The 24,626-nt window shown below is 27.8% G+C and overlaps 4 protein-coding genes and 1 long non-coding RNA gene across 11 annotated transcripts; 1 reads left to right on the top strand and 4 right to left on the bottom strand.

Annotated features, from left to right (window-relative positions):
• The first annotated feature begins 387 nt into the window (after window positions 1-387).
• Window positions 388-9,419, top strand: Larp (La related protein). 6 transcript variants are annotated; one of them, XM_074251805.1, is made up of 15 exons: window positions 388-1,464; window positions 1,579-2,558; window positions 3,064-3,128; window positions 3,229-3,282; window positions 3,576-3,774; window positions 4,204-4,338; window positions 4,664-4,842; window positions 4,917-5,041; window positions 5,265-5,454; window positions 5,879-6,489; window positions 6,815-7,037; window positions 7,127-7,539; window positions 7,833-7,993; window positions 8,218-8,472; window positions 8,846-9,419. In XM_074251805.1, exons 2-15 carry the CDS (start codon window positions 1,631-1,633, stop codon window positions 8,992-8,994), a joined length of 3,687 nt encoding a protein of 1,228 aa, XP_074107906.1. In that variant the 5' UTR covers window positions 388-1,464; window positions 1,579-1,630; the 3' UTR covers window positions 8,995-9,419. The 6 variants fall into 6 exon arrangements, with proteins under 6 accessions (XP_074107906.1, XP_074107907.1, XP_074107905.1 ...); XM_074251806.1 differs by having other exon boundaries at window positions 388-1,321; XM_074251804.1 differs by having other exon boundaries at window positions 388-678; window positions 1,175-2,558.
• Window positions 5,043-5,910, bottom strand: LOC141533113 (uncharacterized). Its single transcript, XR_012480184.1, has 3 exons — window positions 5,773-5,910; window positions 5,258-5,448; window positions 5,043-5,177 (listed from the first exon to the last, which is right to left on the bottom strand). It is a non-coding gene; the product is annotated as an uncharacterized LOC141533113 (long non-coding RNA).
• On the bottom strand, window positions 9,079-13,457 carry LOC141533112 (uncharacterized). The gene is made up of 5 exons (XM_074251810.1): window positions 13,305-13,457; window positions 12,948-13,109; window positions 12,592-12,714; window positions 12,293-12,457; window positions 9,079-12,227 (listed from the first exon to the last, which is right to left on the bottom strand). Exons 1-5 carry the CDS (start codon window positions 13,381-13,383, stop codon window positions 12,082-12,084), a joined length of 675 nt encoding a protein of 224 aa, XP_074107911.1. The 5' UTR covers window positions 13,384-13,457; the 3' UTR covers window positions 9,079-12,081.
• A 538-nt stretch (window positions 13,458-13,995) lies between these two features.
• Pban (pheromone biosynthesis-activating neuropeptide) lies at window positions 13,996-15,518 on the bottom strand. Of its 2 annotated transcripts, XM_074252007.1 has the most exons (4): window positions 15,451-15,512; window positions 15,042-15,350; window positions 14,775-14,963; window positions 13,996-14,361 (listed from the first exon to the last, which is right to left on the bottom strand). In XM_074252007.1, exons 2-4 carry the CDS (start codon window positions 15,124-15,126, stop codon window positions 14,108-14,110), a joined length of 528 nt encoding a protein of 175 aa, XP_074108108.1. In that variant the 5' UTR covers window positions 15,127-15,350; window positions 15,451-15,512; the 3' UTR covers window positions 13,996-14,107. The 2 variants fall into 2 exon arrangements, with proteins under 2 accessions (XP_074108108.1, XP_074108107.1); XM_074252006.1 differs by having other exon boundaries at window positions 15,042-15,518.
• Window positions 15,519-18,514: 2,996 nt separating this feature from the next.
• Window positions 18,515-21,915, bottom strand: Hand (heart- and neural crest derivatives-expressed protein). Its single transcript, XM_074251901.1, has 3 exons — window positions 21,379-21,915; window positions 19,950-20,623; window positions 18,515-19,084 (listed from the first exon to the last, which is right to left on the bottom strand). The coding sequence occupies exons 1-3, from the start codon at window positions 21,458-21,460 to the stop codon at window positions 18,929-18,931; spliced, it is 912 nt and encodes a 303-aa protein (XP_074108002.1). The 5' UTR covers window positions 21,461-21,915; the 3' UTR covers window positions 18,515-18,928.
• Window positions 21,916-24,626: the final 2,711 nt, after the last annotated feature.

Below are 24,626 nucleotides of genomic sequence, written 5' to 3' on the forward strand. Positions count from 1 at the left end.
AAAAAATTTTAAAGACATTAAATTAGTAATGATTTAATAATTTTTTAATTTAATTTAACAAGTAAACTTTTTCAAAAAAATTGCATTTATAATTTTAAAAAATTTTTACAATTCAATATTTTGTTCTCATTCTTTTAAAAATTATTTAAAAAATTCTAAAAATTATTAAATATCTGCTAAATTAATTAAAATAAAATTAAAGAATGTCGGGTACCTTAATTTAGTTAGTGTGATAAATTTAAAAGCAAAGAAAAAAAAATAAAACGTTTGCTAAAATTTTAAATTCCCGCCAAAATGAACCGGGAAGAATAATAACGCCATCTGAAATTGACACGAGGGTGAAAAAGCATCAGTGACTACAAGATAAAACCGGAAATTTATCAAATCTGGTTTTCCTGGCTGGGCAGGCGAGAGGAGCGTTGACCACATGCGTTCGCGTTCGTGTTGTACCTTTTTTATCTCAAATAACTTCGGAAATGAGCATTGTTTACGTAATAGACGATTATGAGATTATTTCCGGCAAAAAGTAAGACGTGTAGTTGATTTAATTAGCCATGTAAATAGAACTGACGTATAAATCTTTTATTTTATCAAGAAAAATAAAAGGTATCGGAGTGCGTTCTGTGAATAACCAGTCTCACTGCCCACCAGTTACCTTAAACCGCACTCACACCAAACGTATGTATATATTTGTAACAATAATCACCTATTTATTTAGTAGCAAATCTATTTTTAATCTTCAAATAATAACAATAATAAAGACAGTGCGCTGAGTTTTTATTGATTTAATATTAAATACGCCGAGTCAGCGTCCACGTTTTGTAAACCTCGTGTTCATTTTTTTTTCTACTCTACCTACATATAATAGTTTAGTCTAATTACTCGTAATTATTATCCGTACCAACCATTAATAATTACTGTATAAATAAATAATTATTTTATTAATTGTCGGTGGATAAAAATTCGACCTGAAATATTTTATAAAAAATTTTATATTTTATGTGAACAAAAACGTTAGTACCTCCATTCTTAACATCTGCATACCTAAATTCACATACATACAATATATTAAATTATCCTCGCGGTGTCTTCAAGCAATAGTGTCGTCAAATGCCTACCGTCTACAGTCTACACCGCCAAACTAATATATAATATATATAATTACTCCCCGCAGTTGGAGTAACCATTGTAGAGTGCAGCACGTGTTTCTCCAATGTTCTGGTAATTTTTTTAACGCACGTTGCATATTTTAGCAAGTAATTGTAAACGTGTAAAATAAAATAATTGAAGAAAGAAGATATCATCAGCAGATTGTTAGGAGGTACAACAATTATTTATAAATAATATTAATAAAAATCAAGAGTTTGTCATCTTATAAAATCTCAGCTTATAATTTAACCATCAAGTTCCGGTAAAAATGGACAGAATAAAATATGTTTCATTATTAAAATAAAATAATGTGTGGTAATTGATCTTAATTAATAATATTTAAATAAAAAAAAAAAAAAAATATATATATATTTAATTTAATTATTTAATAAATATTACAACGTGTGATTAAGCCGATAAATATTCCAGTGAGTTCGTAGCGACGGATACCTCGTGTTTTTGTCTCTACGAGTAATCCAATATGGCGACCAAAGTGGCTAGCAGCAATCAGGGTAGCAACGACGCTCACGAGGGCCCCGGTGTTTCCTATGCCAGCGTGGTTAACCCAAAGAGTGCCGGCGAGTCGCTTCAGCAAACTGCAACTACTAAAGAGTGTAATAAAGAAAATATTGATCAATTACACTCAGCTGCTAAAGAACGTGTCCCTTTGCAGAGTCAGCAGCCCAATAATAATAATAATAATAATAATAATAATAATAATAATAATAATAATAATAATAATAATAATAATGTACAGCGAGGAGGAAGAAGTAGTCACAAAAATAATGAAAAGAGATTTAATTCGTATTACGGGTCGAAATATGAGCGAAGATATCAAGGACACGATGAACGAGAGGGTAAAGGAAGGTCCGAAAATTATAATCAAGATAAAAAAGACCTGAGCCAGCGCAATCGAGTCAATCAGTCGCAGGATAGATTGACCAGCGGTGATGGAGCCGATGGCGATTTTCAGACTGTTGCTCCTAAGTCCGCGAGAAGAAAGGAAAAATTCCAGGAGAAGTTTAGGGACCATCATCACTCGCAGAGGGAGAGACACAAACCTGAGCGGAGCAGCAATCCTAGAAACCGCAGCGCGGGAAGCAAAGACAGGGTTCACAAGGAGAAAGACCGCTCTGGGGACCATGCTGCGGTGAAAGACGCCAAGGAGGTTAAGGAGGACAAAGATGAGGTCGAGAATAATGACTCCCTCCCGGTTAAGTATATCGCTGCGCCGCTGCCCGCTGTTAATCCCTGGAACAAGAGCTCCGTACCTCCTCCGGCTGTTTCTAGTCCCGCTAATCCTATTAATCCACCAGTTAGTCTTCCGGTTCAGCCACTGCCCACTCCCGTTCAGGTTCAGGTTCAGAGAGAAAAGAGGGTCTTGCAGCCACAACAGCAGGGAAAAATTGGTAAAATTTAATTTTTTTTTATATATATATATATATATATATATATATATATATATATATATATATATATATATATATATATATATATATATATATATATATATATATATATATATATTTTAGATATTCGAAATTTTTTTATTGTTATTGGAATAAATTGTGTTGTGAAAAAAATGCTTTTAAAAATTTTTAATGATAATATTTTTGCATATGGAATTTTTTTATTTAATTTTTTTGATTGTAAAAAAAATAAATTTTGATTTTAAATTTAAAGAAGGCGCACAGTAGCCTATTGAATCCTGCCCTTGCTTGCCAAAGCATTGGACCGGGTTAGAGCCCGGCGTACATCAGTGAATTAATTTTAGATGGAAATTTAGTTAGCCAACGTCTGAAAATTTTTAGAATTTATTTTATTTAAAAAAATCATTAAAAAAAAAAAAAATTCAAAAACTTTATTATTAAATTTTTCGAGTTTTTACAATTAAATGTGAATTTATTTTTATAGAAAATGCAATTAGTCAGCCGACAATTGTCAAAGCGCCGAGAGACAGAAGAAAATTTAATCAGAAGGTATATAAAACATTAATTTTTTTGTTAGTTGAACGGCTCAAATAGAGAAGGCAATTGGGAAATTAAATTAAATCTTAATTGTCGTCTTTATTTGTTTTAGGCGAGTGATTTTACAGATATTGGCGATTGGCCATCGCTGGGAGCTCAAGGCGAAGTGAGTTTTGTTATCTGGCGTGTTATCTCTTATTATTTAAAACAGTCGAAGTTATATATATTTAAAAAAAAAAAAAAAAATTAATGCAAAATGCTAGGCGCTTGCAAATGAACTATTTGTTGGCTCAAAACTTTTTGCAACATTAAATACTAGCGCTGAATAAAATAATTGATTGCCAATATTTTTATTGTCGGATTAAATGCGTTAGCACAGTAAATGCATCTGAATCATTTCTAAATATTATATCTAAGTCATGATATTATGAAGAAGAATACTGATGAATTTTTATGTAGAAGAAGGCACCAGTACCGGTCTCCAAGCAGAATGGCCTGGTGAAGCCGCAGCCTTCGCAGCAGCAAGTTACCCAGCAACGGAGCGATTTTAAAGCACGTGGAGCTGTTAGTGAGGAAAAAGGAAAGGAAAATAAAATGGCTAATCATTATCAGGAAGATAGTGACGAACATTTTGACGCTGACAAAAATAGGAAGAAAGGTATAGTTTTTTTTTTTTTTTTTTTTTTTTTTTTTTTTTTTTTAAATTAAATTTTTTTTTTTTTTTTTTTTTGAAACACTTTTTATTGTGCACAATGCTGAGACCTACAAATCCAATTGTAGTTTGTGGGTTAAAAATTTGCTACATAAATTTTAATTGAAACGTTTAATTATTTGGACGATTTTTATTTTACTTCCCGGCTAAAAAAATTATTTATGACTATATAAAATTATATATAAATCGTATATAATTTTATATAATTATGTATATTAATGTTTTTAATTTTTGTATAATTTTATAGAATTATACATAAGTCTATATAATTATATAACATTTTTTTTACCCGGGTTAATAATTAAATTTGCACAATATTTGGTTTATCAAATTATAAATTTTATTATTTAGTATGTATATTTTCTTAAAAACTAGTGAATAAACACAAATGGGTGCCATTAGAAATTGATATTGCGAAAAACAGAGGAAAAAGAGAGCGTTCACCGAAACATCAAAGGGAAAACATTCATAGAGAAATCAATCATAGTCATAGGGAAAAAAATGGCGAATGTAAGTTTTTTTTTGTAAATTAACAGAGGATGCTCAATTGTCTAGTTACTGTACGCACGAATCACTGTTTTTTATTGTATGTACTTTTCTGGATAATCTAACAGATGCCTGAATTTTTTATAGTTCTATTGAGGTCCTGATTGAAAGGTGAACCCAAATATTTTAAATGAATGCAGTTCAAGGGAAGTAATTCTAAGGAATATATATTTATAAATGTAATTATTTTGCAGGATTATCAAAATCGTTTCGGGCATCCTCTGATTCAAGTTATTTATTATTCGAGATGCTGTTAGTACTTAATTAATTAATCTATCGATTGTTTCAGTTAATGAAGAAAGTCACAGAGAAAGAGATTACGAGAGGTCCAGTCACCACGGGTACAGAAGTGGACGCAGTGGCTCCAGAAGTTACCGAGGACGAGGCAGAGGTCGTCACAGTGGACGAGGAGGTTACAAACACAGAAGTGATATTGAATATCCGGAATATCCTGTAGAACGTACACAGGTAATTTTTTTTTAATTATTTTATTTATTTATTAATAAAAATTATTTAATTGATTTATTAATTTTATTTCTCAGCTGAACAAAGTTGCTCACGCCGATCCGTCATATATGATGCCTTATATGGGAACATTTTACTTCAATAACACGAATTACGTAAACTTAGATACTACTACTCTTAAAGAATATATTAGAAAACAAATGTAAGTCCAGATTTTTTTATTTTATCATTATTAATACAAGTATAAATATCAAGGCTTGATTATGATGATTCTCAGTTTTTTTGTCTTCTTTTCCCGGCATAGATATCATGCTGATAAACTTAGATCTGAGTTCAAGCTTTATTAAATGACTTTAATTAAAATTGAATACCAATTTTGTACAAGATTTTAATTTTTACTAATTTTCAAAATTTATACCTTGCAGAGAGTACTATTTTAGCGAAGAAAATCTTATGAGAGATTTCTTCATGCGCCGTAAAATGGATGAAGAGGGTTTCCTGCCAATCCATTTGATCGCGACTTTCAACAGAGTTCAGGCGCTCACTACAGATGTTACTTTGGTGATCGCGTCAATCGTCGAGTCGACTAAGCTCGAGATGATCGATTTCCTAAAGGTGAAATTAAAAAAAAAATTTTTATTAAGTATTTTTTAAATTGATAATTTATCAACGTGGAAAAAAAAAATTAATAATTATTTTTATTTAATAACTTAAAAGTAACTTTTAAAATAAATTTTATATTTGACTTGATAAAAATTTTTTTTTAATTTTAAATAAAAAATGTATCATATAAATTGTCGCACATTGTTTTAAAAAATTATTCTATTAATTATTAGAATAATTATCACAATAGTGCTAAAATAATACAGAGCTTCGCGAACATCATGAGAATAAAAAATTCTATGAATGATGTTTGGTAAAAACTCTCGTTACATTTTTTTTATATAAATTTATATTTTTATTTATTTATTTATTTATTTTTTTTTTTTTTTTTAATATAATAAAATAAAAATTTTAATAAATAAATTTTTATTTTTAGGTGCGAACTGTCAATAATCCACTAAGATGGCCGATTGCGTGGCATAAACAAGACTCAGACGAGTATCTAGAGTCAGACGGTCATCTTATGATTACACAACCAGATATATGTTCACTAATTACGCCTCTTGCGTCAGAATTTTGTCCAGTAGCCACACCTCTTTCTATAATCCCGACACCGCCAATGCCTCGTGTTATTCAGCCAGTAGCGAGACTGAGCGAGTCTGAAAGTATCTCATCGTCGTCTGGTGAAACTTTGAACCCCTGTGTGCCGGAATTTGTACCAATCATAGCAGTTGAGAGTAACAAAGTTATAGTTAACAATTTATCTGAGAGCGCACAAGCAGATTCTGCTGAGCCGGAGACCAACACTAACTTGCTGTTGAATGAAAGTGACACACAGACACCTCAGATCAACGGAGATGTTGAACTGTCGGACAATGACGTTTGGAAAGAAGTCAAGAGAAGAGTCAAGCAGCCGCCTAAAGACAAGCTCGCTGAGAAAAATGTTAAAGATCACAAGGAAGAAGAGCGGGAAGAGTTGGATTTTCAGTTTGATGAAGAATTAGACACTCCTCCGCCTACGGGTCGACATAATGCATTTTCTGAATTGTAAGATTTTTTTTATTATTATTTTTACTATTTTAGTAGAAAGATTTTTTAATAAAATATCAAATAATTGGATGGCAATTCTAAAAATGGCTGTAACTCTTGAAATATTGAGTTTATCAAAAAATTATAAGAGAACAAAATTGTAGCTTAGGAAATTTCCTAAAAAAAATGTTACTATAGTATGGGGCTATCTTCAATATTTTAGGAGATACAGCGACTTATTCACTTATATGGCTAACTTTAAAAATATTTATTTAAAAAAATATTATTTATTATTATTATTAATTAATTTTTTTTTTTTTTTTTTTTTTTTTTTAATTTTAAGGTCGGAAGATGATGAAGATTATGAACTCTCTGATCGAGACATAAATAAATTGCTGATTGTAACACAAACTGCAAATATACCATCTAGACTTCCAAAACACGACGGTCATGATCGTACCGGTGACTGGACGACGCGCGTCAAGATGAGTCAAGATTTAGAGCAAACTATTAACGACGGTTTGTATTATTATGAAGAAGATTTATGGACTGAAGATGGACAAAGAGTAAGAAGCCACGTTAGATAATAAATTTATTATTTTCATAAAATTTGATGGTTCAAAAAATAAAATCATATTTTTTTTTTTTTTTTTAGTACGGATCTTCGTCATCTATTGGGAGTTATAAGACAGTAAACCTGGTGAGTCAAGAAGCATTTGAAAAAATGGCACCGAAAGCTCCGCGCAAAGCCAACCCCGAAGTACCACCACCTCCACCTCCGCTATTTGCCTCAGACTCAGACGTGTCTCGGTCACTGCCTAATCAGTTGTTGAATTTAGATGACAAACGAGATCGCAGAGGCCGTAAAAACGAAAGATTCCGTGGGTCAAGTCGTGGTAGACGAGGTACTGCTCACAGATTTTACGCTGTCGTTAAAGATGAAACTCCTATTGATCCTAGAACTCCACGGAAACGTAAAACACGCCATAGTAATAATCCACCTGTTGAACATCATGTTGGATGGATTATGGATGTTAGAGAGCATCGACCTAGAACTTATTCGACTGGGTAATTTATTATTATTATTATTAAAAAAAATTTTTTTTTTAAATACAAAATTATGATCTAGTCTCTAAAAATAGCTACAACTCCTAAAATATTAATTTTATTGAAAAATCATAGGAGACAAAAATTGTAGCTTAGAAAATTTCCTACAAATAATGTTTTTATACTATGGGACTATCTTCAATATTTTAGGAGATATAGTATTATTTAAGTAATGCTTACATAAAAAAAAAAAAAAAAAAAAAGAAAAGAATGAAAATTTATAATTATTATTAATATTTAATTAATTTTTACAGAAGTAGTACCGGTACAAGTCCAAATGAAGGTTTTCTTGCTAGTAGTTGTGGAAGCCAACCTTCATCACTGCCAGCCTTCCAACATCCAAGTCATTCAATGCTCAAAGACAATGGTTTCACCCAACAAGTTTACCACAAATACCATTCACGGTGTTTAAAAGGTAAATTTAAAATAAAAATTAAGAATTATTGTCAGCTACTAATTATATTTATACATTTAAAATGATGATTCAATTTATTTTTGTCTTCTTTTCCCGACATAAGAATCGTGTTGAGAAATTTAGATCTGAAGTTTTTAATACTAACTATAAATTTATCTCCTTTAATTGAGAGCAAAAATTAATATATATATATATATATGTATTTTTTAATTAATAAATTTCAGAGCGATCAAAATTGGGAATTGGTCAGTCGCAAGAGATGAACACACTTTTCCGCTTCTGGTCATTCTTTTTGCGTGAAAATTTCAACCGTAAAATGTACGAAGAATTCAGAAGTATCGCCAAGGAAGACGCAGCCGAGGGCTATCGCTATGGGCTCGAATGCTTGTTCCGATTTTACAGCTATGGTCTGGAGAAAAAATTCCGACCACATCTTTACAAAGATTTCCAGACTGAAACTATGGCTGATTATGAAAATGGTTTGTAATTTAATATTATTAATTATAATAATGTCAATATTTAAAAAATGACATTGTATCTTGTCAATTGATGATATTTTTAAAGATATAAGCTCATCCTGACATTACACTCATCGAGAGCTTTCATTTGAGTACCCACATCAATTTTTCATATATATATATATATATATATATATATATATGTATATATGAAAAATATATCAAATATGCATGTGGGTACTCAAATGAAAGCTCTTGATGAGTGTAACATCAAAATGAGCTTATATCTTTAAAAATGTCAATAGTTAAGAAAGCACATAGGGATTTGCAGGGGTGCCTAGTATTAATAAAAAAAAATAAAAAAAAATTAAAAAAACAATAATTTTTTTTACAGGTCAATTATATGGATTAGAAAAATTTTGGGCATTTATGAAGTACTACAAGCACGCTAAAGAATTGTGCGTAGAGCCAAAATTACAAGAATATTTATCAAACTTTAAGAGCATCGAAGACTTCCGCGTCGTTGAAGTAGGCGCAGATTGATCTTAATCTAAAAGCTACTGACGTTTCAGAATCATTGTTTTTTTTTATGTCACCTTTTACTTGTTATTTACAACTATATATATATTTTTTTTTAATTACTTTTCTTGCTCTTTAATATCTTCAGCTACCGCGAAAAAAAATTGTAATTAAAAAAGGACGTAATTTAGTAATTAATAATGTAGATTTTTACAACTGGAAATATTTCTTGGATAGATTTTTTATAATTTGACAGTTTGAAATTGCTAATTGCTTTAAATTAATGGCCTCAAAAAGTGACATCACACACCATCGATAATTTTTAACAATATTATTTCTATTCTGTCAAGTGATTATTATTATTCTTACAAAAAGAAAATCGTAGAGTAAGTGGCTGTGCATATAAATGTTTTTAATAAATTTTAATTAATAAAACTCAATTAACTACACTTACACAGTTTTAAATCTTAAATACAGCATGAATGCTTGATAATTATCGACGATTGTATATTAAATAATAACAGATTTAAACAATTAAATTCAGATAAATAATGTCCACCTACAATGATAGATAAATACATTTATAGTTTATTTTATTACAAAGATAATTTGTTAATAATTTTGTTTGCAAACAACTAAATTGTTAATTTAAGCTCTTTATATTAACTAGATCGGTAATTTTTATTGTTTTAACGAGTATTTTTACTTAATTACTTCGATAAAATTTTTTTTGTTCTCTACCAAGTCTTCCAAATGATTATTTATCTTCAGATGGAGTTTAAAATGTCGATTGCCAGAATTTATATCAATATATCTTAGCTTGGAAAAATGTTACTAAAATTCAGACCATTCAATAACTGTGAATTTATTTTTAATTATTAATTTGTAGCTTGATTAGAAATTTAAGACGTTAATACATAAGAATTAAAATATAAGTTGATATACATTATAATTATTTTATCGTATATATTATTAAAGCGAATATAAATACAAATAATTATAAAATAATTTTTATTTGGTCGAAAAAAAAATTTATAGAGCTTGAATAATATTTTTAAAGCAATAGTTACTATTTAAATCTAACAATAGACTGATAATTATTTTTTTTTTCTCTTTCTCAATAAAATTCAATCTTTAAATTTTTTCTGCTTAAAGACTATTACAAAGTTTGAAAAGAAAATTTTTTTTTCGATTTTGTTGTAAATTTGTAGTTGATAAAAAAATGTTCAAAACAGTTTAAAGATTTTTTTGTATATTAAGTAAAATTATTATTTAATTATGCCACAAAAAATTATGTTTAAAATTCACACTTAGTGAAGAAAAAAAAAATATGTAATTAATGGTTGCTAATTTTTTTTTTTTTTTTTTTTTTTTTTTTTTTTTTTTTATATATCATTTTGATTTGCTCACACATACGTAATCATATTTTTAGAACTGTATAAATAATTAAAAATTAATATTAGTGTCAAAAGCTTCTGCCATATATTGCAGAAACGGCGTGTTGAAAATCTTTAAATTAAAGATAATTAATATGCGTACAATAATTATTGTTACCTATTATAATTTTTAGATTGTAGATTTTTAATAATAATTAGTTAAAATAAGAAATTGACGATAATTCGCACAATATTGATTGAAAATTTTAAAAATATGCACCATAATGATTTTGATCTTAAAAAAAAAAATAGTTGACTTAGAAATTAAAATTAGATTTTTATTTTTAAATGAAACACGAACACATTTAGTTTTCTATCACGGAATAGTGCCTTGAATTCAAGCAATTGCACTCAAATAATTTTTTTTTTTTTTTAACTGACTACACGGTAAGATCAAGATTACACTGTATATCATCCTAGATTATAATGAGTATAATCTGGGATGATATTCAGTGTCATCTTGTTTTTTTCGTTTAATTAAAGCAATAACTTTTCTGCGTAGCTTTTTAAAAATAAAAATGCCGTGTTTCCTGATAAAACTGATAAATTAAATGAAGATGATATTTATACTGATAAAAATAAAAATAACAATAATAAAGAAAGTTAAATTAAAGTAATAGCATAATATTAAACAAAGTTATTTATAAGGCGTTGATAGCTGACAAATGTCACGATGTAAATATTAAAATTAATTAAGTTGAAAAAGTAAAAAAAAAAAATTAAACAGGTTTAATTATACAAAAAATAAAAAAAAAAAAAAATAAATAAAAAGATACTAGAATGCTGAGTAAATAATATTGTATTGTATAAATAAAAGAAGATTAATTTGTGAAAATGCATTGTACGTATGGGTGAATTTTTTTCGATTCTTGTATATGTATACTTTGGAATATTATAACGTTTTGTGAATACATAAAATAAAAAAAAAATAAACGTAAACAAGCAAAAGCGAATAATTTATTTTTCTCAGGTTGTTTTGAAGTTTTATTGACTTATTCCCTGAGTTAGAGCTTTTTTGTGAGCAATAAATTCAGTAGCGAAAGGGAACAAGTTCAAATAAATATCTACGCAAATTATTAACTGTAACTGTGGTGTGCAATATCTTAAAAAGAAGAAGAAGAAGTTTTTAAGAAGGAAGAAATGGGGTGTATTGAGATATAGACCGTTAGAATATGTATATTGCTTTTACCGCTTTAGTATTTCTAATGTTTTATGATTATGACTGGCGTTTATATCGCCACATGGCCTACGTTGGTTCCGGTTTCCAAAATATTCCTTCCCAGTTATCTAGTAGATATATATTTACTTTTTAGTTGTTACTTTTTGCTTATACTTATGTAATTTACAGTGGAAAAATTTATTCCAATGTTTTTTTTTTTTTTATTTATGATACATTTTATTTTATTTACATTTATTTAAACTAAATTTATAGATAGGTTCGGTTTTTAATACGATTTATTTTTTTTTATTTATTCCTTGAGAAGTTAATAATGTAAATTTTCGGAGAAATTGGTATGAATTTAAAAACTAAAAAAAAATATTTTAAAAATAATTTTTGATAAAAAATTAATAATATAATTTTAATCAAAGAAGAAATAAAAAATAATAATTAGAAAATATTTGAAATTTTTGTAGCTCTTGAAGTTTATATAACTATTTTTATCAAGAAAAATAACTAGCGATTACGATCTTGTGTATTAACCTGGCTGTCTATTAAACTATTCATATCATTTCTTAGCATTAAATACTTCAAAAGTAAATTATCCTTCGGCTCTTGCTTATATTCAAACTTTGAAGTTGATTGCGTCAGATGTTTTTTGTCTGAAATGTCAATATACTTATTATGATTAATACATTAAATTTTATTTTCAAGTTTAAAAAATTACTGTGGTAAGAAATGAAGATCCAAGGGTTAGATTTTATTTCATTTAATAAACTATTAAGATCGTCGTTAAATCGAGTAGCTGGCCAGAATCCACGTCCGGGTCTTGGTCCTAACATAGTTGGGCGTTGACCTTTTCCTGAGTTGTCTTTTTTTGAAGAGTTGCCATCTGAAAAGTAGTCGATGATAATAAAACCGAAAAAAAATCTTTTTAATTATGAAAAAATTATTTTGTAAAAAATATTTAAAAAATTTTTGTTTTTAATTGATTTTACATGTAATAAAAATGATTTTGAAGCTTACCATCAGATTTGCGACGAAGACGTGTTTCTATAAAGTTATTAACCTCGTTTTTATTAAACAGCAAATATTTCTGAAGCAAATTATTTGAAGTTAATTTTGTCAGACGATTTTTATTTTGATTTCCTGAAATTAGACAAAATATTAAATAACTCTAAAGTTAGCCGATGTTTTTAATTTTTTGATTTACTTTTAATTATTAAATTAGAACTAAAAATTGCACGTATAATTTTTAAAATTTTTTACATGTGAAAATTTTTTTTTTTTATTTTTTAAAAATTATTTTTCAATAAAATAAATTATAAAAATTTAATATTATAATTAAGTATTGAAAAAGTGTCAAAAGAATAAAAACTTACCACGATAAAAAAAGAGCATTCCATGGTTAGAATCCTCAGCGTTAGTTAGTGTGTTAATTTGATTTTTAACCTGAATTGGTACAGACCTACCAGTCATCGGTCCGTGACGTGTTGGACACCTTCCTGTTTTCTCACACTCACTTACTCCAGAAAGAAGTTCACCTACAAAACACTCACAGATAAAACAATTTTTTTTTTTTTTCCAAAAAAAATTAGCTCGAGAAAATTTTTCTTGCTAAAATTAATTTATTAAGAAAATTAAAAAAATTATCAGACTAAATTTCAGTATTATTGATAAAAAAAAAAAAGGGAATAATTTTATTTTTTGTATTTTAGAACAACAATTTCAAAACATACCATCACAAAACACCTGATCAATCGTAATTATCCAAAACAGGACACTGAAACTGATAACTGCCTCAAAAAAAGAAGACATTGTTTTAGGTAGTGAATTTTTTGAATGAGTGGTACTTTGAAAGTATCTGGGACAAGTGATACTGGAACACCTTGGACATGTAAGTTTTATAGAAAACTCAAGGGTTGTGGTGAATTGTAAACACACGTGAACTCGAAAAATTATTAATGATCTTATTTTATTCATAGTGTAAATTCTGTCATCGATTTGTAATACTAATCTGTTTCTATTTTGTTCTTAGGGAAAAAATTTCAGAAGGGGTCTGAGCGTGAATGTAAAATACAAAGATTTTAAAGTTTGTGAGTGTAATCGCGGAAAATTAATGGTTTGTCGGTATTTTTTTCTCGACCTACATCGTCCTACATCGTTAATTTGTTGCTCCATTTGTATTAATTGAGAGAAACAAACCGTACTCCCTTTGTTTCACACAGAGAAAAAAATTTATTTTTAAAAATATGGACAATATAGCAACATGATGACAATAAAGTTAGCTCACATCTAAAAATTTTTAGAATTTTTTTCATTTAAAAAATTATTACAAGAAAAAATTCTTTTTAATCAGCTTTTAAATTAAATAAAATAATTGAAATCTGCAAAAATTTTAGCATAATGCGTAAAATAAAAAGAAAAAAATTTAAATATATTAATTTATTTATCTTTGGTTACACTAATACATTTATGATTACAGATAAAACAATAAATAGTGAAAGAGAGAAGAAATGAACGAAAGAAATTGTACAATAATTTAAAAGTTGCGTAGATTCTGAAGTAGTTGTCTCAACTGAGGCGAGTTTAAGGATAGCTGACGACCAAGACGTGGTGCGAACAAAGGCGGTAGAGGAAGTGACAATTGCCGGTTTTGATCAATATTCTGGCTGTCCATCAGGTGATACAGATCGTTGTCTTTGTCAAACGTTAAATATCTCTGGATCAAGGTGTCCTCTAGCTCTCGACCTAGTCTCGGAGTGAACTGGGTTGAGTGTCTTTTGTCTCCGGTTCCTGAAACAAGCCAAAATAAGTATACCCAAGTCAGCTGACAACTGTCAATTTTAAAAATTTTTATTGATTCAAATGAAATTCAAGTTAGCCGACATCTAAAAATTTTTAGAATTTTTTTTATTGAAATATTCTAAGTGCACGGAAAGAAGAAGAAGATGACACTGGGGATCATCCCAGATTATACTCAGTGATATATGGATTATACTCATTATAATCTAGATTATACTAGCTATTGTTTGGATTTTTTTTACTCAATATAATCTCGGATGATATCCAGTGTAATCCTGTTTTTACCGTGTGCAATTAAAAAAAAAATATTTTTTTGTTTTTATTTAATTATTGAAAAAAAATTAAAAACGTCGGCTAACTTTGGCATTATCTTATCTGCTTGGAAGTTAATAAAAAAATTTAACCATGATAAGAAGCAAAAGCCCAAGGATTAGCATTGATGACGTCTGTTATGGTGTTAATGTCATCGTTAACCTGGGACACAGCTCCAGATCTACGTCGACGGCCAAGTCTCGGTCCAAACCACAGTAACAAGCAATCCTTTTGTTCCGCGCATTGAGAACCTGATTCACCGTTTTTGACAAGGTTATTTCCTGAAAAACACACACTGTTAGTAAAACAAATTTTAATTTATATTTTCCCGAATTTAAGGCAATTATTTATCGACATACCGTCATCACAAGACACTTGATTAACGATAATTATCAATAAGAGAATCCCGGCACCAAAACCGATATTTAATCTGAGAGAAGACATCTTAGTCTCTCTAGTCACAACGCTTTCGGACAAGTGATACTGGATTGCCGGAGAATCCAGGTTTTATAGCAAGCTCCACGGGGGTGAGGTGATTTATAAAACACGTGCGAAATCCCAGAGGTTATTCACGCTCCTGCCTTACTGACAGTGTAAACTTTATCCTTGTGTTTGTTAAACCAATCCTTTTTCTTTTTCCGCCTCTCGCATTGTCCTTGTTTTGTTTCCTGGGGAAAAACCGGCGAGCCGTATAAAAAATTGGAAATACCACCCGCGTGCAATTTCTTGTCGAAGCTGGTGATTTGTCTCCATTTTATTGAGACTTACAATCCTCCATACTCAATGAATCCCCGAGGCCTTCTGGGTAAATCCAGCGACTAGAATAGCTCGGATATACTCCTACACTTTAAGGGAAATTTAAGAGATGTTTTAATAAATTATTAGTGGTATTCTATGGAAATATTAAAAATAATTACTCACTTATTTAATTAGCGGGTTCATTATTTAGTTCTAATTTAATAATTAAAAAAAATTAACAATGACGGCTAACTTTATTATTATTTTAATTTCTAGATGTGGAATTTTTTTATTAAAATTGTTTGTTATAAAAATAGAAAAAAATTGACAGATGTCAGTTAACTTCAGGATCGTAAAAATTAAATCAGCTGACATCTAAAAATTTTAATAAATTTTTTTATTGATAAAATTATTAAATAAGAATTCAAAAAATTTTGGTTATTTAATTTGTTGAAATTAATTTATAAAAAACGTAAAAAATTTTTTTTCAAAAATCAGCTGATTTAAAAATCATCAATAATTAGGTTTATTTAATTAATTATTGTTTTTCTTCTTACTTTTGATTATTAATTGAAGGTTATGTGTTTGAGCTTGGCGTTGTTATTTTATTTGTAAGGAGATTTACCTCATACTGTGTAATGGATGAACTCGGGGTGTATTCGCCCACCCAACTATCAGTTCCGAGTTAAAGTTGTCACTCTAAAGATTTAATTTCGGGGATCAAGTCTCTGTTGAATCCTTGATATGTCAATGAAATCCGTTCTACATATTTACATTTAAACTGACGTCATGACAATAACATTTCAGATTCATTTATTTATTATTTATTATTATTAAGTGCGAAAAGATAGCTGATTAATGCTCTCCACCAGTCAAATTAATTCAATAAATATTTACCGAGATAATAAGGTTTAAATATAGGTAAGCCATGTTTTCGCATTTTCAATGTTTATTTATTTATTAAGAATTAAATGAAAATTAATTTTTCAGATATTTTATCATTTTTCTAACTTTAGTATTATTAACAATTTTTAGGAAGAAATTTAATTTAATAAAATTAAATTTGTAAAAATTTTTGCAGAGAATCAACAAAAAATTAATTGCGGTTTGTAATTAATCAATTAGTTAATTACAAGGATGAGTTTATAATTTATAATGGTGATGAAGAAATGTTGAGCAAAAAATGAACTAAAAAGTATTGATATCAGTTTAAGAAATCTCAACGGGCTAATAATTTCAAACTAAAAGTGAATTTATATGCGTAAGCAAAGAAACGTCTTTGATATATTTATTGATGGCTTTTTTAGAGACCTAAAAGTTTCATAGAGGTTTAATGCTCGAATAAAAGTAAATAAGCCGTCATAATTTTTTTAAACCTTCTTTAAGTATCGTGTAAGTGTCGAGAAGATGCATCTGTGTTCAAGTAGTTCCCACGTATCTTTTTTTCCGAATAATTTACTAATATGTGCCTTTAAAAAAATTTTTTTATACATTAAATTGTGAATTTAAAAGCTACATAAAATTTTGTATTTCTTCTTTTAACTCAAGAAGAATTTAGAGGTTTTTTTTTTTTTTTTTTTTTTTTTTTTTTTTTTTTTTTTTAAATAATTAATGTATAATGTAAGATATTGACTCTCGATTGCCAAGTATAATGGTTATTTGAGTGGGAATAATGTACAAAGGGGTTTAAGATCAACCGATTAAGCTGTGAAAATTAAGGGTAGATAATGTCATTTCTTTTATACAACACCCCTAACAACGTCACCACCAGAACACTATTATATAACATTTTCCCGGAGGGTTTCACGCCATGTGTGGTGTGTAGTTCCAGTAAATCTTCTAATTGAATTACATTTGAAGCCTCTCTGTTTGTTTAATATCTATATACTCTTTATTACTCAATCACTATTGTGTAGATTGTGGTTCATTTTATTACCAAAAAGGTCATTATTTTATTTGTATTTATTTTTATTAAAATAAGCTTCTGGGGTTGAAGAAATATTAAAAAAAAAATTTTTTTTAAGACTATCAAAAATAAAATTTAAATAATTTTGTAATATATTTACTGTGTAAACTTATAACAATTGTAAAATGTATTAAAATTATAATTTTTAATGTTAATTATTATAATTTACACATAAAATATATAACATTTAAATTTTATTATAAAAAAAAAAAAAAAAAAAAAAAAAAAAGGGAAAATTTATAAATATTTTGTAATAGAAATTTTTATTGTAACAATTTTAAATATTTTATCAAAGTTTATTGTCGCGCGATGCATTTAAATATTAAATCACTCACTATTTACGTGCGTAGATATAAATTCAGACATTAGACACGCCCCGGGACCTCAGTAAGGTCATTCCAGCCTTACCAATAGTCATTATTCATAATTTACAATATAAACAAGAAAAGCTTTGAATAAAAATAAAAAAAACTACCCCTAAAAATGTATTTTACGCAAAGAAAGTTAAAATCCGCTCACCGAGCCGACGGGTTGATAAAATTTACGAATAATTCACGACTTTACTCCAGAATTAGATTTTTAAAACTAAATTTAGTCGGAATAGAAGAAACATTTAATCAATAACTTGAATTACGTACATATTATTTACTGTGAAAATAAAGTATTTAGATTTCAGAGCCGCTCTGAATTTTTTTTTTTTTTTGTGATATTACTTCATAAAAAAAGTGTTTTTCATGGGATACTTCCACTTATTACTGAAGTACCTGCTAACTCAAGAGAATTTTATATTATATTTCTTCTTTATAAAAAATTCTTTCGTTTTAAATTTCAAATGGGGATTAGTAAAGAAAATCAAGATAAATTAATAGTTTTTACATTTTATTTTATTTATAGAACTAGTGTATTACTTTTTACAATGACTTTTTATTCTACTGGTACCTAATTTGATAAAAAAATTAATTTAATTAACAAAAATTTTTGAAATAAAAAAATTATAATTTCTCAAGAAAATTAAAAAAATTTTGATTAAAATATTAAAATTGACAGAAAATTTAATTTTCTATAAAAAAAAAAAGTTTTTTTATAATTTTTCCTTTTTAATATTTTAAAATCTAATCCAAAATTTTGAAAATAATTTTCTTGATTCAAAAATTTTTTTTCTTAAATCAAATTAATTTTTTTTTATCACCGTAATTACTTTTGAAGTTTTTAAATACACTAAATTTTGGCATAATTAAAAAAAAATATATAACAAAATACAACTGCAAAATTATATATAATACTTGCTAGTAAATGCCAGCATAAATCTTCAATTCAATTAATCTTATAATTCGCAATATATAACAAAAAAGAAAAAGAAGAAAACGTACAATACATTATTTACAGACTTATAATTAAAAAAAAATTTCCTTTGATATTTATATACATACATATATGTAGACAAGTGTATTTAATTGTGTATATATGTGTACTTTTTTAAAAACTATGGATTAAACATATCCCTCTTAGAACTATAGATATTTTATTCTGAATGAAAAGATTCTATTGTAACTGACTGACTGTTAAAGACGCCGACGTCGTGGTTGATGAAGATTCTTGCTTCAATTCTTGTGCCCACATGTGCTGAGGCCATCCAGTTCTTCCTTTACACTTTGACGTTTCTTCATAAAAATTGCTTATATTTTGATACGAGTCATTCTGAAATTAAAAAAAGAAGAAAATTACGTTAGATAAATAATTAAATTTTTTAAAACTTTCTACATGTGAAATTTTTTATAACAATTAAATTAAAAAGTTCCACGTGTAAAAATTAATAATAACTACAAGTGAAAATTTTTAAAAGAATTTTTTTATTGTAATTGAATTATTAAAAAATTTTTTTAACAAATAACTTGTAATAAGTGAAAAAAAATACTTGAGAATATTTATAATTATTATTATTTTAGATGAAATAATATTTAATTTTTCGGGGTTGTTGAAAGATCATAAAATTTTGAAGTGTCTGGATCAAAATGAGGCGCCAGACGGAAAAACGAACTGAAAACTACTGTATGAAATGGTTCAATTATGAAGAGCCCGAAAGTAAATTTAAAATACTTAATTCAATGATTTATTTATTACTTATTAAAAAAAAATTTATCATAAATTCAAAAGAGAAAATAATTAGCAATAATGAAAATTTTTTGGAACTAATTTTTTGTTAAAAAAAATCAAAAAATTTTGAGATATTTACAAAGTTTACACGAAAAGAACAAGATGACACTGGATATCATCCCAGATTATACTCAGTGATATCTGTGGTGAAAAAAAAAAAAAAAAAAAAAAAAAATTTTTTCGGAAGATTATACTCATTATAATCTGGATTATACTCATTATAATCTGGATTATACTAGCTACTATCTGGATATTTTTTTTCACTCAGTATAATCTAGGATGATATTCAGTGTAATCTTGTTCTTACCGTGTAGTATTATAAAAAATAAAATTAATTTAAATATTTTTTTTTCTAGGACAAAATATTAAAAAAAAAAAAAAAAAAAAAAAAAAAAAAAAAAATACTTACCGAATTCTGCTGAAATTTACTTCTTTTTCCACTGGACAAAATTTCAGCGCGGAATGTTTGTGGCTCGTCTTCCTTATCACTCTCCAAAACAGCCATCAGGTATCCAATATAAGACGCCGCTAATCTAAGAGTTTTTATTTTAGACAACTTGGTGTCCGCCGGAACATTTGGGATGCAATCTCTCAGGTCAGCAAAGGCATTATTAATACTTTGAGTCCGTCGTCTTTCTTTTTTGTTCGCGGTGTTCCTCCTTTTAGGCCTGATGATCAAAGCCGAGGAGCTGTCGTGGGAGATTGAGTTCATGTGGTGGTGCAGGCTGAGCTGGAGGTGCTCGGAGGACCCCGAGCCGGGCATATTGTTGTTCTGGAGGTGAGTAACTGACATAGAGAAGTCGATATGTCGGTCCAGCTTCTGCTGGCTTGAATTCTGATGATTCTGTTGCTCCAGGTACTGCTGCTGAGAGTGGTGCATTGAAGAATACAATTGCTGAGGTATCGAGTGCGGATAGTGCTGGATTGGGGAGCCGTAAATTGAATCCGGACCTCCGAATTCTTCTATTGGCAGAGGAGGTGTTGATGCTGATCCACTTCCAGCGTCAGAACTGCCGCCGGATATTCCTGAGTCTCCTCCGCAGCAAAGTTGCTGTCGGTCTACGTCGGATAATCCCACGGAATCTTTTTAAAAATTAAAGAAAACAGTTTTTTTTGTCTGAAGGAATTTTTTAGAAGAATATTTGATAGAAAAATTAATTTTATTAAAAAAAAAAATTTTTAATCATGATTATTTTGAAGAATTTTCATTAGGCTTTAAAATTCTTGATAAATTTATTTATAATGATTATTATATACCAATTGAATTGTATTTGCATTACCTACAAGGTTTTTAAGCCAAACAGTTGATTAAATTATTATTTTTTTAGAAATTTAGAATTTTAAAAATTACATCCGCGCATTTAAAGATTGACAGAAAATAACTTACAAATAGCCTTTAAAACTTTCAATAAATTTTTTTTCTAATGATTATTATATACCAATTGAATCGTTTTTGCATCCACTAAAAGGTTCTCAAGCTAAATTTTTAATTAGTTAATTATTTTTATAGAAATTTAGAATTTTTAGCCACAAATTTGTACTCACGCGTGTTTAAAATCACTCAAAATAATAAACATGACAAAGCTTAGGTTTGTAGACTTTTATTATTTTAATTTTTGAGTTTATTAACGTATCATCTTCTTGGTTAGAAATTTTTTTATTTTAAACAAAATTAATTTTTTTATTTAAGTAGAAGTTTAAAAAAATTTGAAAATTTTTTTCAGTAATTTTAATAATTAACAAATTGTTTGTCATTAAACATTTTTTTTTATCAATTGCTTCTTTTAAAAATTAAAAAATTACAATTTAAGAAGAAATAATAGAAGAACTGTAATTACCATAAGGTCTTTGGCTAGCATAATGATAGGGTTGATGCCACTGTGGATAATAATCAGCATGACTTTCATATTCACCCAACATAATAATTTATTTAAAAAATATACTTCACAAAAACCAAAAAAAATCACTTTAATAAATTTTATCAGAAAATTTTCCAAAGAAGAAATTTTTATTAATCAACACATAGTCATCAAGCATCACTGTGAGTATTATTACTCACTAAATACAACTAAATATTAATTAGTTAAAAAATAAAATAAATAATTAATTTTGAGACAAACAGGCTCCTAGACGCGTGCGCGATGTTGGATGCCTCGAAACTAAAACTGATTCTCGATGCCTCAACAGGATGGATATTAGACCTCATACCAGCAAACATGAATATAAGAGAAGATCATAAGTATATTTTTGAGTTTTTCTGGCGTTATCTGGATCCAGTAGCAGTGGGCCGAGTTGCTGTTAAGGAGTTAGCTCCGCCCAGAGGCGGGGTTATCTTCACCCACGCAATCATAAAACATAGCTCCAACTTTTATTCAATTAGCAAATTGCTCTCAAGCTAGAGTGGAAAATGATTTAATGCTTCCCGCAAGTTACATTCGATGTAAAACTAATTATCGATATATAATATCATTTCTTCCGCTTGAGACCACATTTTTTTTTTTTTTTTTTTTTTTTTTTTTATTTAATTACAATTTTTAGCATTAATCTTTTTACAGAAAAATTATATAAATTCAGAATTAAAATTATATACATAATTTTAATTGTGACATTTTTATTATTTACTTAATAAAAATGTTAGAATTAAAATTATGTACATAATAATTAATATTTAACACTTTTATGTGTAAATTTAACATTTATTGTATTAAATTAACACAAAAAAATGTTAAACATTTAACATAAAAATTTTTAACACAATTTTTTGTTGCAAAATTTTTTTTTTGTAAAGAATTTAATTTCCTATAAAAAAGGTTTCACATTTTTTTCCCTATTTTTTATATTTACCTCAGACTTTCAAATTTTAACAAAGATTGTAAGTCTATAATGAAAATCTGGAAAATTAATATAAAAATTATTTTTTTTTAGAGTTAAACAGGCATAAAAAATAGTTAATTTAAAGATTTCCGGGCGCTAAAAATCTGGAAAAAAAAACATACATATATGTGATTTTGTGGGTAGTCCTGGCGCCGACCTCCCTCGAGGATGAACAAGAACTCACTGAAATCATAGAAAACCGCGCGACGTGACCGTAATAAAAAGTAACTTGAGAGCCGATATAATGTCCATGAAAATGGTAACATACTACTTTGTGCCCAAAAATTACCCGATGGTCTACCTACGGGCTAGATATTGAAAGATATGTCTCTATATATCTATGCAACTACCAAAATATGAATTTTTGTCTGTCAAATTTTTTTATATCGTCTAGACGATATAAATTTGAAAAATTCTTTGGAAAATTTTTTTTTTTCAAGCTTACATTTTTTTTTTTCAGTGATATGAAAAATAAACAGAGCATTTCTTCACGGTGTTTGGATTATAAATTATTGTTGTATATAATCAACTAGTTTTTATCAATACATACTTCTAAGTCTTCGGATTGTATACATAATTTTTATTAACGTAGTTATTATAAGCGATTTTTTTTTTATATCAAAATAATTAAAAAATTTTCCCACGTTAATATTTATTTCTTCTTTTACAATTATTTTTATTTAATTTGATAAAATTCATAATTATAATTTATTATAAATATATCTTGAGTTTAAAAAAATTCGAGATTTTATCTTCGAGTGTAAGTGAATAGATAATTTTTCTCAAGTGGTTATTAATAGTGGTTATTAATAACTCTAATTGATTTTAGCAAGAAAAAAAAATTTCTTATATTTTCGACCTTACTATTAAAAGTTATAAAAATTACGTGTAAATTTTTTTATATACAACAAATAAGTTTATAAATATGAGCGATAAAATATGACAAATTGTAAGTAATAATTGATTGTGATATATTTTACTTGATACTGTTGCGTTGACGCCTACCATGACGTCAGATATAAAAAAATAATTAGGAATTTATTTTAATTTTTTGTAGAAAAAAAATCTTAAAAATTTCAATGTGAAGAATATAAAAAGTTATAAATAAATTTTGAAGAGAAAACAAATCTAATATTCGCAATTTAAAAAAAAAAAAAAAAGTGTTGTAATAAGTACCACAAATAATCTTCCCGCATAGAGTCGATGAAAGTTATAAACAGTTTTAAAATGAATGAATTTTTCAATTCCACGTTTCGCGTAAACACTTTTTACGTTTCTTTTTTCCCTGTGTTCATAAAAACGCTTGGATCTCACTTTGTATAATTAATTATAGAATAATACGCTCCCCTATCCGAGGCTCTATTTGATTACATTAATCTTACAGCATAAGTGAACATTTATTTTTCTTAACTCGTTCGATAGTTAAGAAACTAAATACTGATTTTCTAAAAAAAAAATTTTCAATTTAATATACTTAAATCTTAATTTTTGTTCAATATTAACTGATTTAATTAATGAAAAAAAATTAAAAGAAGAAATAACAAATAAATAATTAAACAATAATTTTACCACCCAAGCACGCTCGTCTTCCGACGACCTGCCTAATAGCTTCTTTCCTGTCCTTCTGGTTGACAAACCAAAATAACATGTTAACATTAGGACCTCAAGTAGAGGAAGTATAATATAATAATCATAAAATAGCCGGAGTAATTATCAAATGACTATATCTCCGAGGATAGAGTTGTATGCAGTTTTGTCCGGTACTTAGCCGACCGCTAATTACCCTTATTAATCATCTTCAATAGTTATTATGTTGTTTCGACAAATTTGCCAAAATATTTCAACTGAGGTGCTCTGACGTCCGAAGAATAAACTCTGCTGCTACTCGGTAATGCAATAAACTATATTTAGGTAACGGTATGATATATAACTTCATTTGATATCGTTTTAAATACCACATGGCCCCCAGACAAGATACTCAACCTTCTTTAGAGTATTTTATGCTTCATATTCCTGTAATTATTGAAAATATATTAAATATCAATTTTTAGTTGAGTTTTTTAACTGTAGGTGGCTCAAATTTTCAAATATTTGCATCATTAGTACCTCAATAACATGGGCCGCCATTTTTAACAAAATTCTCATTTCGAAATTTATTTTCTTCTTATTGTTTAATTTTTAATTGAGATTCATTGTTAATAATTGTATTATT

This window comes from Cotesia typhae, unplaced genomic scaffold, assembly GCF_013202065.1.
Source record: "Cotesia typhae breed Kobodo isofemale line unplaced genomic scaffold, CoteBio_Ctyphae contig_83, whole genome shotgun sequence".
NCBI lineage: Eukaryota > Metazoa > Arthropoda > Insecta > Hymenoptera > Braconidae > Cotesia > Cotesia typhae.